Source organism: Grampus griseus (genome assembly GCF_964374135.1).
Source record: "Grampus griseus genome assembly, chromosome: 1".
NCBI classification, from domain to species: Eukaryota; Metazoa; Chordata; class Mammalia; order Artiodactyla; family Delphinidae; genus Grampus; species Grampus griseus.
In genome coordinates this window covers 78718428-78732163 of record NC_139017.1, presented here as the reverse complement: position 1 = coordinate 78732163, position 13736 = coordinate 78718428, and the positions used below count along the sequence as shown (strand labels likewise).

At 44.9% G+C, this 13736-nt stretch overlaps 1 protein-coding gene across 2 annotated transcripts in view; it reads right to left on the bottom strand.

The window, feature by feature from the left end:
* Window positions 1-236: 236 nt before the first annotated feature.
* The window catches only part of TBX15 (T-box transcription factor 15), a 101790-nt gene continuing 88290 nt past the window's right edge, over window positions 237-13736 (bottom strand). For both annotated transcript variants that reach the window (XM_082670969.1, XM_082670970.1), the window contains exons 7-8: window positions 12013-12110; window positions 237-2739 (exon numbers count right to left, since the gene is read on the bottom strand). In XM_082670969.1, coding sequence (XP_082527095.1) covers window positions 1955-2739; window positions 12013-12110 — 883 coding nt within the window. In that variant the 3' untranslated portion in view covers window positions 237-1954. The remainder of the gene's footprint in view (window positions 2740-12012; window positions 12111-13736) is intronic.

Here is a 13736-nt window from a genome sequence, read left to right as displayed (position 1 = left end):
TTCAAGTCCTAGTTCCCTCTCTGACTGGCTGTGTGGACCTGGATAATTCACTCAGTCCCTCTGGAGCTTAGTAACTAATCATAACATGAGGACGATAATATATACTTCATGTGTTCTGAATAAAGATCATGTTACATAGTAGAGATGAGAGTGCTGTGCTTATTGTAAAGCACAATGTAAAGGCATCGGCTGCTGCTTGCTTTTTCCATATGAACGAACACACAGAAAACAATTGCAAAGATTTTATTTAGCGGCTTTCTGTGCTTGGCACTTAGAAACAGAGTTCCGTGCATAAGGGCAAATTTTTATACACCTTTTCTTCATACATATTTTACATACCCTTTTTATTGCCCCCTTTTTTAATATTCATAATACTGGATTCCCCACTAGGCACATAAATACATTTATCTACAACACCTCAAAACCAAAACTCTTAATAATATCTGTATTCTTTTACTTGGTATTATTTGCATTTCCACACCACTTAAAAAGTTTAGCTTGTACCAAACTTCACTTGTTTTCTTATCATTAAAGGATTTGAAGGGGAAGGGAAAGATGAAGGAAAAAAATCCAAAACTTCAAAATTGCAATGAACTATTTGATTAAAAAAAAAATGGCGATCTAAGGGCAGGTCGAAGGATGCAGAAGACCCATCTGCAATTCTCTGGAACATGACAGGACTCCTCCTGCCACAGGGGTGATGGGCAGGTGATCCAGGTCAGGCGTCTGGACCTGGCATTCGGAAGGCCAGACCTCCATTTGTCACCTCTGTTCTTGGTATCATCTGTCGGGATTATAAAACCCTTCCTTCCTCATACTCCTTCTACTTCCTTTCCCCTGCCAGGCTGCATGCGCTGGAATCGGCACTTCCTGTGTGGCGCCCCTCTCTTCTGGATCACAATGGTCAGAACTGTGGCATGAAGACGCATTCCTTGCCCCGGTGCTTCTCACCAGTGCTCTGACCACGCAGTGTCCCAGAGAGGTTTACTCCTCAATGACTTCATGGTTCCTTCCATAACCTGTGGGGGAGAGGGGGAGAAACAAACCCAAACCACATTTCCTCGGTGAATTAAAACTCTCATCGTTGCTCTCACTTCATCATTCAGTCTTGCTCTCCACCTCTCTCTTGGTCTCTGTTCGTTCTTCTTTCTTTCTCTCTCTCTCTCTCTCTTTCATCTGCTCTTACTCCCCTTTTCACAGGCACCACTGGGAACATCAATGACCGCACACCAATTGAAGAGAGCCAATGTTCAAAAGCAATCTTTCTCAGGAAGCCCGGTCCAGTTGTAGTACTGATGTCTTTCCACCCTCACTGACCGGAAGGGGTTCCAGGATACACGGTTCATTCCAGAAACAGGGTAAGCTGCAGAGGAGCAACGCTGGCAGCTACTGCTGGCCCAGTCCATCTACTGTTGTACCTAGACACATTTTTGGTGAAAGCACCCATGCTGGGCTTCCCTCCACAGAGTTCACCCAGTTCCGAGTCCGTGTGCATGTATGTTTGTGTATGGATGAGTTTGTGTATGAATATATATGTATGTGTGTATACATGCATGCACATATGATGTGTGTATGTATGTATGTATAGACCTGTATTCGTGTGTGGGTAATTTTCATGACTGCTACATGCTAGCATCTCCCTTAACATTATTATAAAATGATTATTCAGTTTCTTCAAAGCCCACTCTGGGGAGACGATGCTTTATAAAACTAAGATTTGGGAAGGCAAGAGAATGGCCACTGAGTCAGAGATGATTCCACCACAAGTATCCTTCAGTGGCTTAAATGTCTCTTGTTCTTGGGTATGTGCTTTCCTCCTCCAGTAAAAAAATAATAATAATAATAATACACAGTTCCTGTTTTTCAAAGGCGTTGGGCTCCCAAAGAGGAGGATCTGCCCATGGAGACCCTGGGGCCTTGGCTGCTGTAGGCTCGGTGGTGCTAGGACTGGCCACTAGACCATGTGAACGGACATCTGGGAGGAGGAGCCTGGGACGGCCCCATACTGCCGGCCATCACAGGTGTTAGTCGCCTGCTGATTATTGGCTGAGGGGCTAATCATGTGCATGCCATGCTCCATCCCTGTAGGCAGGTACTGCCTCTCTCCAAAGGCCCCATTGGAAGGAGAAGAACAGAGTAAAGTGCTTTGAGAGGTGCTCAGTTTTTCTGGGCTTGCAGCTAGCCTTGGGGAAGTGGGGAAATTGTATCCATATAGATTATAAGGGTTGTGGAGAGAGAAGGCATTGTAGGAGCTCTGCTGCATGTGGCTGCCCCCAAACATGTGTGGTGATGAGGAGCTGGACGCTGCATTGCCTGCCTGCATGACATACTGAAACTGGGAAGTGGGGAAGGACCCCAGCTGGCCACCGTAGGCTTCCATCTTGCTGTTGCTAGGCAACGAGGAAGGAGTAGGTATTCCTGAGATCAGGGATGGAGTCCTCTGGGGCATGAAGGTTTCGGAGGGCTGAGAGGCTGAAGCAGTGCCACTCTGGAGCCTGTTGTAGCCACTGTCACTCAGCCCTGGGTAGCTCTGCAAGGCAGCCATGTTGCTTCGGGCACATGGTGGGTAATCAGAGAGGTTTAGGTTACACAGCTGGCTCTCTCGGCAGCCCACGTTGAAAGTGTTGGGGGCCAGATGAAATGTTGGAGGAGAACAGGATGGAGATAAAAGATGAGAAGAAGCTGAAGGGGATGGTGTCCCAGTGCTGGAGGTGGTTGGGGAAGTACCTGTGCTGCCGCCTGAAAAATAAACCATAAAGACCGTTGAGACATGAGAATCACCTGAAGGGCTTGTTAAAACACAGATCGCTGATTCTACCCCAGAGTTTCGACTTCTGTAGGTCTGGGACAGGGCCCGAGAATTTGCAACAAGTTCTCAGATGATACTGAGGCTGCTGGTCCAAGGACCACTCTTTGGCTAGAGGATGTCCAGGTCCCTTTTATCTCCTAAAATACCTGAATTTGTATTTGAGAGAGTTGTTCTTATAAGCTGGGGATATTAAAACTGGGTTGGTGGCCGATGCACCAACAGACAAAGGGCCAGTTCAACCCAGTCTACTTCAAATGTGTTCTCAGGTAACTTAAGAAGGTCAAAAATGACCTTTCCACGCCTCCCCTTTACTGGGCTGGGGAGCAGCAGTGCTGCACCCACTTCCTGTCTCATCTACTGGAAGTTGAAGGCAGTGGTGAGTGTCAGGGTTACTGGACCTTTCCTGTGAATTCCAGAATGGGCAGCTACTTTGTCTTCCACAGGGAATCTCCCATGATGGAATTTCTCTATCAGCGCAAGGTTGGGACTTTCCCAGAATTGTTGAGCGCTGTGATTCTCAAGGAGCATCTTATCCTTTAGGTCACCCACAACTCATGCAGGGGGTCCTAGAACATGAGCTGCTATACAAGGGGAAAGGAACTTTTAAGTAGAAGGGAGCAGGAATAAGGTTTTTAACACTGAGAAAAAATGTGAATAAAATCATCAGGATTCCAGAAATATAGGGATACAAAGAAACCATCCACAGTGTACCAGGGAGGAAGGTCCAGGTGTGCAAGCTGAGAGGCAGATACCTCAAAGAGAAACCCAAAGCTAATTTTTAGCACAGGAAAAAAAAAAACAAAAAGCCTTAGCCTACCTCCACAGATATCGTAGCAGTTTTGGCTGTAGAAATACAAATTTAGCTCTTGTTAATGGTTTTTTTCAGAGTTAAAGTTTTCACAAAGCCCAACCAATATCAGCTCTTGCTTGGTCAAAAGAATTTCCCCAATGAACTTCCCAGGTAGAACTGGATTTAGATCTAAACAGCTCCTGATTTCAGAATCATTTCAGGAAATTCTCCTTCTCTGTTTCTTGTTCATATCTTAAATTCCCTTAAGAGAAGTAAAAAGATTTTTATTCCACAAATTGAGATATGGCCAACATTGTAAATGCCGTTGGAGAAGTAAGGCAGCACTGACCATGGAAGGAAGGGCATCAAGCCTGATTCTAGGTTCTCTGGCCTCCAGCCAGCTCCTGACCACAGGCAAGGCAGGCCACGTCTTAAATCTCCTCATCTGTGAAACAAGGGCTCCAACTGATAGGATTCAGTTTCTGTCCTTCTCAGAGTTTATGTCTGAGGATTAATTTCCGCTAAAGTGTGAATGGCCAGTAACAAGTACTTTCCGAGGAATCATTTAAGCACCAGGAAGTTCTTGAAGGGGAAAGCTAAGAAGTATGATGGAAAACACACTTCTTGCTTTTGTACCCCTGAGCAGCCTAGCCTACGGTGACTTAACGCGAAGCTCAGGGGTTCATTTTCTGCCAGCGTGGGGCTCCTCTCTGAGGCGTCCTCCACAGTTTCTCCTTCTTCCACCCTAAATGCCAGGCACGTCAGTGAAATAAGTGCTACGGCACAAATAGAGAAACTCAACTCCAGCTGTAAAGAGATTTGTGTTTTATGGGATGTGTATCTAGTCTCCTCTCTTTGAAAGTCCATCCTTGCCCTCCCAGATCTGGTGTTTATGTGGTCCTGGAGGAGACCCCCTGTTCAGCACGCTGTACCGTCCCGTGATAGGTATGCTCCATCAGGCCCGAGCTCTAGCCCTGCAGCAGGAAGTGCAAGATGGAGCAGATGACTTTTTACAACCCTAAATGGTTTTCTCGGATGGCCCAAGATGGAACGAATGGTACTGATTTAAGGCCTCAATTGGTTTCACTAGAAAAAAATAAGACGGGAACTATTAACAAGTTACAGGGATTTCTGCTGAGCAGATGAGAGGCACATGTTAAAAAGTTTGTAGTCAGCTTGCTTTGGCTTTCAAATGACACTCACTGGAAATGAGACTTGGTAGCCTGCTGAGCTTCAGGGGGAGAGAGTGCCCATACGAGCTAGTGTTTGAAGAGGGAGAGCAAGCCTGCCCAGGAGAAGGTCACATGGCTTCCATTCCCTTTGAAGAAGTGCTCTTGTGCACGTAAAATACTCAGTACAGATAACAGCCGTTTTTCAAAGTCCACACAGAGAGAGAAACTATGGCACTCGTTTATGCAGAGAAGCAAACCGAGATACTGAGAAGTCTTTACTCTCTTACGATCTAACAGCTTGTCAGCTGTTAAACAAGATTGGGCGTGCCGGCCAAGTGCTAAATAAGCAGAAGGAGGCAGGCTGCCCTCCCTGTGCATTTCAACACAGCTGTGTAGAGGCCTCTCGTCCTAGAAGAGCCAGGGCCGAGCGGGAGGCCAGGCCACTCTGATACAGAGGGGTCAGAGCTGCCTCTCAAAGGAAAGCAGGCCTCCCTTTCCTGCGTGGCCTTCTCTTCTTTCCCTTATTCCCCTCTGTGCTCACTGGGTCCGGAAGGCTCTACGAGTCTTGATTTAAACTTCGTTAAATGGATGACTGTGGACTACAGAGTCAGACAAGCCCAGTACTAATCCCAGCTGTCTTACTGATTACGGAACCTTAGCAAGTGAGCCTCTCCAAATAAATGGAATTTTGAATATTGACCTTGTAAGTATGTATTGAGAATCAGATGAAATAATACAGATTACAAAGTGCACACGGGCATAAAAATGTGTTTCCTTTTCTTTTCTCTTCTATCAGTGAAGAAGAAGTGAAGGAAGGGGAAAGGCATCTTAGGGCATTTGGGTCCTAATGGGGATGGCTGTGGGGTGTTGGCCTCTGTCCACGGAGGTGAGCATCTCAGCCTCTCCACACTCTGGGCAGCATCATGTCACAGCCAACTGCCTGGTTGTAACAGGCTACAGGAGCCTTCAGAACTGTGAATGATGGAGAACTGGACACCCACCGGGCCCATATCCCCAAGGCTAATCCAACTCTGTTTCCTCTCCAAACTATCGGCCCCTGCCCCCTCACTCCCCACCTGGGATGGAAATCAGATGCCCCATGTCTCCACCTCTTCTCAGATCAGATCAAGCAAAGTGGAATTGAACACAGACAGGTAGGTTGGTGTCTTCCCCACTATCCTCAGAGGTCTTAATCCACATCTGAGAGGTGACTAAAATGTAATGCTCTAAGTAGCTGAAAACTCTCTGGCCTCTCAGGACCCATCCTCCACCACCGCACTTCCCTGCATCCTATTTTACCCACGGCCCAAAGTGAGAAGGTACCCGAAATTCGTACTCAACATTAACTTGCTCCAATATCCAAAGCTAACAGTCAAAGTGACCAAAAGGAATACATGTTTAGCAGCGATTCCATACAAGGGCAATAACCTAGAATAGACTTGTGTACCATGAAGACAAATTAAATGTGACCATGAAAATCCTGAATACCAAACCTGCTGACTTTTGCATCTTTAGATTGATCACTTCCAGACTGTAACATGGAGGCTTTCACGTACAGTTCCCTTTTGGGTTTATGTTGTTGTGCTTTCCGCCCCCTCACCAAAAAAAAAAAAAAAAAAATCGAAACACAGTGAAACACAACCCCATCTGGGCTAGCGAAGAATAAATCTCCGTGTAATTGCTCGGTGCCACGAACCGCACTCTTCTGTCATAGAACTTGATGGCATCTGTCCCTGAGGACTGCTGATTCACTGTGTGTCCTTGAGTAGCCTTCTTCAAGGCTTTCAAACAGGTAAGAGGTGATATGTCAGCACCCTATGGACCGATCCCAGGGAATAAACCCAGAGGCCATAAAGTTTAATGATCAGAACCCAGTTCATCCCAACTAAGGAATTCCCCTTCGTTGAAATAAGTGCCCTTCTCAAAATGCAAATGTGAAACATTATAGTGCTAATGGGAATTGCGTGCTTTCAATCCTAGAAAGATTCCTAGTGCATCCTTCTCCGTAAAATTTAAAGATATGCATAGATCCAAACCTCTTCCCTTTAGAATAGCTTTTAATATCTTCACCCATTCTCATTTTTCACATTGGTTCTCTGGGTTCTGAGTCTCTCTGCTTTTTCAATGGCCCTATTTCACACCTATCACATTCCCTAGGTGGAATACCCCCCACTTTTTCACTTTCCATTAACTTGCTTGTTTTCTCTGCTACTTGTTTTACTGCCTTTCCTGCTGCGGTTTACATCTGTTGTTATTGTCATTTAGAACTAATCTGCCTCTCTCCTGGCAACAGTACCATTTTCCCACTGAGAGACACCCCCTTTCCCACTCTTACCCCTTCACCTGTACCTCCAGGGAAGGCATGTGACGCACGCCTGGACAATCTAAGCATCCCCACACCCTGCCACAGTAATTAATTCAATGGTATCCCAATTAGAGTCAGTGAGACTCAGTGAGATTGTGCTGGAAATCTTGAGAGAGAGGCACATGACCCTTGCCGTCCGATTTAAGCCTAAAAAGATGCAGGTGCCAGGGATGCTGGTAGCTGTGTCACCACCCTGGGGAGCCCGAGAATGAAGTCAGGTGAGAGATGATAATGGCTTGGAGTGGGGTGGTAGCAAGGGAGACTAGAGACGTGGGCAGAATCAAGAACCTGGTAAAGGTTGGATATGGTGGGTAAGGCGGGAGGCAACCGTCTAAGGTGATTAATGGATAGTGGCGTCCTTCCCCCAGGAGAGGGCGCCAAGTCTGTGAGGTAAATCATGGACTCCATTTTGGACGCATTGAGCATAAGGGACTTCGGGCCCAAATAGAATATGTAACCAATAACCATTTGCCTTAATAGACTGAATTGAGATACTCTCCCCTCCTTGTCAAGACCTCCTCACAGGCATTATTGCTTGTCTCAGGGATAAACGAGATCAGCATAAGTTGGCTACCTTTGAAACATTATAATGATCACACAGTAGTTCAAAGACTCCATTCCCAATCTTTTTACTACTATGAATTTGCTCAGTATTTGCTATCTTTCACTGACCAACCTCTAATTAACACAAATAAAACTGATGAAAATCCCAACACCAACAGAGACCTTCAGGATCCTAATTTTTAACTGCCTGACAAACATTGAAAGACGCAAAGGTGTTGAAATCTAGTGACGTCTACCACCAGTTGAGAAGGGAGACCTTCTGTAAATGGCAGGTCTCCTTCTATCCACAGATGGAGACGTATGATCCGCTTTGGTGTTCTGGTCCAGGATGGCTCCTTTTCTCACAACAGTTGTCAGATCACTTGGAAATGCCACCCACAAAAACGCTCTCAGTTTTGGTTATGCAAATAGCTCCATTGTATGTGTGTATATATATATATATATATCATCAGAACAACCTCACAGCAACATCAGGATATCATCAGAACAGCAGGATTGAACTTGGCTCTTATTTCTTTTTACGTCTTCGTCTGTGTCACCTCACTCCACTTCTGCCAACATAACTTACTTGTTTAGTTCATTTTGTCCTGCCACAAGGAGTGTTCAGGAAAAAGCCATTCCTGAAATATAATTCCTATCTCCAGACTCTCCGACAGTATAAACTCCTTGCTGATTCTAAATGAAGATGTCTGAAAATAAAACCATACCCTTGACTTCATAAAAATGAAATATGGACCTACTATTTAGAGTTCACAGTCAATTGCTGACACTAAGCCATCAACTGGATGAGTGAGCTAATTGTGTGTGTGCGTGTGTGTGTGTGTTAGTAAAAAGGAAGAAGGTGTGGTGGAAAGGAAAGTGCCCAGTAAGGCAGGAGGTCCTCTTTGGAGTTCTCAACTTAGTTCTGTCACCACTTAACTGCAGACATGTTACTAGGCTGCTCTACGCCTCAGTTTACTTTTGTGTTAAAGGCAGAGGATAATGAATCCCATGCATTCTTCTCCATCAGAAGGATGCTTTATAGAGCATCCATTCAATATGTTTTTGAAAATAGAAGGATTTGGACTTTTTTAAAACCATGGCTAATTCACCTAAGCACATTCCTTGAAATTTTATCAACAGATGGGTCTCAATGAAAGAGAAATTACAATGACCGCAAAGGCAAGAGGGGAAAAGCACCCTGAACTTCACTCAAGCAGAATGGCTGATCCAGTGTCCAGTAGCAGTAACAGCACAAAACTGTCCCAAGGCCACGTGTTTGACATCCAGATATTCATGTGCTTGAAGCAATGAGGTAATGTGGACACCTGGGTGGGTTGGTCACTTTGGATCTTCGGTTTGGTGCCAACACTGCCAATACTCTCTTCACCAAAAGGGAGTTACTACAAAATCAGTCTGCCACTGAAGCTTCCACTAGACGCTCACCACTCTTTACGTCTTCTAAGACACAAAACAGTTCAACACAGATGGCTGTGTCTCTTTTCTTCATTTTATGACTGATACTGTCCAGAGGTACTGGAACACTCAGTTTTTAAAGGAAGAGGGAATGCGTATTGTTACTTTTACATCCTTTGCTAACGTCAAGAAACCAAGCCACATATTTTTTAATAATGAGAATCTGGATCAAGTTCAGTGTATAGTTCAAAAATGTATTCCAATTAAACTATTTAATAGAGTCTTGGCTTTTCCTCTAGCCCCATTTCACCACCATATGTATCCAATAATTCCACACTCATTTCCCCCCATCAGCATAAAAAGGGACTCAGTGAATAAGAGTGACATTTTGGTCTGAAAGTTCAGTGTCTCTTAAACCATTGTTTCCCACATGTCAATAATAAGTCTTCAGATCAATAAATTTTCAATAGAAGCACCATGAAACCTGCTATGCTGTACACCTTAGCAAAGCAGGCTCCCCTGCAGCTTCCCCATGCATGCACCTGCCCAGTGGGTCCACATGCTGGTGAAATGCAGGTAGCCATCCACAACTATCACTCCACATCTGTATCCACGCACATTTCAGGTGGCTGTGCTCCAAGATTTAATCAGATAGTGACCCTGCCTACCTGAGCCACAGTGCCACCAAGTGACCTCATTCATTGTTCATTAAGTACTTCCTGGGTTCCGGGCCCTGGAGTAGATTTTGGGGACACAGCAGTGAACACAATGTCGCCACCAATGCTTGCTCTCAGGAACTGGCAATATCCCTGCCCACCGTCTCGTACCAGCCTCTGTGATACAAACTCCTGCTTAGCTAGAGCTTGGAAAGCCAACACATCAAGCAAAGGCAGATGAGCAAGAAGCCACCTCAGAAATAAATAGGGTCAAGTAAGTGTCTTTGCATGACACATTTTCATTTATAAAGCATGTTTATATATTAAATATATTAAATGCATTTACAAATGCTTATATTGGGGCTTCCCTGGTGGCGCAGTGGTTGAGAGTCCGCCTGCCGATGCAGGGGACATGGGTTCGTGCCCCGGTCCGGGAGGATCCCACATGCCGCGGAGCAGCTGGGCCCGTGAGCCATGGCCGCTGAGCCTGCGCGTCCGGAGCCTGAGCTCCGCAGCGGGAGAGGCCACAACAGTGAGAGGCCCGCGTACCGCAAAAAATAATAATAATAATAAATGCATATATTAAATAAAGCATGTTATATATTAAATTCTTCACAAAAAAGAATCATCCCTCTTTGGGGTGAGGAAATGGACTCAAGAGTAGAAGTAACTCGCCAAGGGTACATAGAGGGTTAGTGGCCATCAAAGACGAAGGCCCAGAGTTCCTGACTTCCATAAACCTCTGCCCTCTTAAGGGCCACGAGGGCATCAAAGCCACAGTGACACCCTGAATACATATGGACCCTGCTTCTATGACAGCATTATGAGGAGCAAGTCGCTTCATACGAAGGGCTTCCATTTCTCCTCCACTTATTAAAAAAAGAGATGGAAATTCTGGATCACTTGCCTCCCCGGATCCCTGTGAAGATGTATGGTCTAATCATGTTTTGAATAATTATTCATCAGAACAGCAATAGTTCCTGTCCCTGGTGCATTTTCTTCTCAGTTACATAAGGGGAATGAAGACAGTGATGATGTTGATGATGACAATGACAGTCAGCATGTACTGAGGGCTTACTATGTTTTTAAATGCATTATCTCATTTAATCCTCACAAGAATTTTATTATATCCTCCCACTATACAGATGAGAAAACTAAATGTCAGAAAGGATGAGGGACTTGGCCAAGGTCACCAAGCTAGGCCAGAACAGTGATAAGAGCCTAACCCAAGTTGCCTCACTCCAGAGCCGCTGCTTTTAATCACCATCTCCATCTTAAAACCCTGAGGGAGTTCAGTAATTTAGGTTACAAAACCTAATTTAGTGTGCAAACTGCTAGAACCTCCCTGAGAAGGGAATATACTATAATGTGTTATCAAGTCCCAGAAGGGGCTCCTACATCACAAAGCCCCAAATTCAAAAACTAGGACTCTATTAATGGCAATCATTTGACAGAACAGAAGGAGCTCCATCTGTAATTTTGATCCCTGTCACTTTGGGGCAAGAGGAGGGTGGAGAGGAAAACTCACAAAGTGTCTGACATTTTGGGAAGCTTTCACTTGGGTACCCAGGTGTATGGGTGCTGCGCCTTGGGAGAGCCAGTGGTTAGACTGAGAAAGGGAGTTGAAATCCGCCCATGAGCCATCTGTACACACGGCCACAGGCTTCCCAACCTGAGCTGCGAGAGAAGGGAGATTAGAAACTGGATGAAAAGCACAAAGCGATGGAAGGAAAAAGTCCACCTCGCCCATGCCCTTGAGATGGGTGTGGCTCCACGTCAGCAAAAAAGGAGAGAGCACAAGTTACAAGATTCAGAGGGGCTTGCGGCAGCTCCCTCCCCACTGTCAGACCTGAGCGACTTATCCCCATTGTCGGGAGCTACGTTGTTTCTCATCTACAAACTAGAATAAGAAAACCGATGAGGCTGCCATGAGTAATAGATGAAATTATTATGAAGATCTCCAAATCCCAAGGGCTACATGAACGCTTAGTGACAGAAATAATCATGTCACCACCATTACGTAACCTTGCTTTGGGAAGGGAGAGAGAATTTGGGGTGCCAGGTGAAACACTGCCTCTGAAACCTGCTTATTTGCACAAGTGGTGATGCCTTGGTTATTTACGGAGCTACCTAGTTCTCTTCATTCCAGGAGAGTCGGTGTAACTCGTGGCTTGGCTTGGGGCCAGATGTGCTATATTCAGTTCGGCTCCCATTCCCTCCCCAGCGCTGCCTCTAAGCAGAGGCCTTGCCCAGGGCTTTACCTTGCTGCTTCTGCATGGTGGTGAAATCTTCAAAGGTGAGCGTGCGCACAGGGGGTCTCCAGAATGCATAAGTCTCCATGATGGCTTCCAGTCCGGTTCTACACAGAGAAAAGCCAGCAAAGGAAGTTGTAAATAATCCCAGGAAATGCATGGACTTAAAAAAAAAAAATCCTGAAGTGGTTTGTCTGAGAAGCGGTATATGCACAGGCACTGAGAGATACCACCACCAGGGTAAATCAGTCTGGAAGAGCACAGGTACAGATGCCGCTGGATTGCAAGAAAAAGAAGAAATTAACCCAATTCAGATTATCTGCAAGCAAGTCAGAGCTATGACGGAATTTCACTTCAACCTTTCTTCAGAGAAGGTTTGGTCTGCTTGAAAAAAAATGTTAAGTGTGTTAAAGGTCAAGGTCACTGGTAGCATGAATAGAGCTGAGCAGAGAGTAGCACTGACCATTTCTCTAGCACAGGATGCTGTGATCATCATTACCACAACACACTGACACAGCCCGTCCCAGAGTCAACTCCACCACCGGGTATGTGGAGTCCATGAAACTGTCATATTGCTGCGCCTTGAAAGGCTTCTTAAATCCTCTTAAACAGAGACAAGCACCGTAATAGAAATAGGAGAGGTAAGCACTCAAATATACTTGAGTTTCTGCTGCAACAAGAAATACCTACCTGAGGGCACAAAGAGGGTTTGGTCCCAGAAACTAGACCTCAAACAAAAAGACCAATACATTTCTGCAAATGTTTATCTGTATTTCGTAATATAATAACCAAACTGGTCTTTGAGAGTCATGTACTTGGGACTTTAGGAAACATCCCGTATTTTACCCATGTATTACTTTAAGGCTTCTGTTTCATTGACACTAGAAATCCCATTAATTGAACTATGTGCACACTGCCTAATTTATCCTTCAATAAATTCTCTCTATCATATATATGTATATATATATATGAGATGTTGACGAACAGTGTTTTAACATAATTATCCAGGCTATCTGGATTATCTTAGACATATTCTTGCTGATACTCGGTATCCTCAAAACAGAATATTGGCTGGTGCCTTGTTTGAAGCTTTGAACACAGCTTCTGATTATTGCCTCCTCTTTAAAACTAACTGCTTCACTTCTAGCTAAGTGGAAAGAGGGGAAGTTAGGGTGGAGGAAGGTAGGAGAAGGAGGGTGGAGAAGAGTAGGTGGCATAAGTCCTTTCATTGCAAAGTTGCTGGAAAGTAACATGGTGTCCCTTCCTGGAAAAGACAAGCTTTCCCTCTTGAGATGAAACTTATGCTGCCTGTTCTTCTCCCTAGGTAATACATTTCCAGCATTCTCCTCAGTCTGGCACAGCAAGAATAAAGTGAGAAGCTTTACTTTAAGTGAGAACAAATAGCCCTTCCTTATAAATGACTATAAGGTCCCCTGAGGTTCTTCTGTGATGAGCTGCTGATACACTGATTGGCTCTTTGTGTTGGAAAATTTCCTCTCTGAACTGGCCTTACTTGCACAGTTAACTTTCTAACGTCTCCCCTGGAATCTTGGAGGCTTTAAATACACCAATGTTGGCAAATTAAACTCTGTATTTTTAGAAGAGGTTGAGAGGAGAGGGTGTTGCATGGTGTTTATTAGCTGTTAATCTGTTAAAAGTAGGAATAGAAGACATTTCCACATAGTCACCCTGCATTAACGCTGAATGCAGTACATGAAACTACTTGTGGGAAG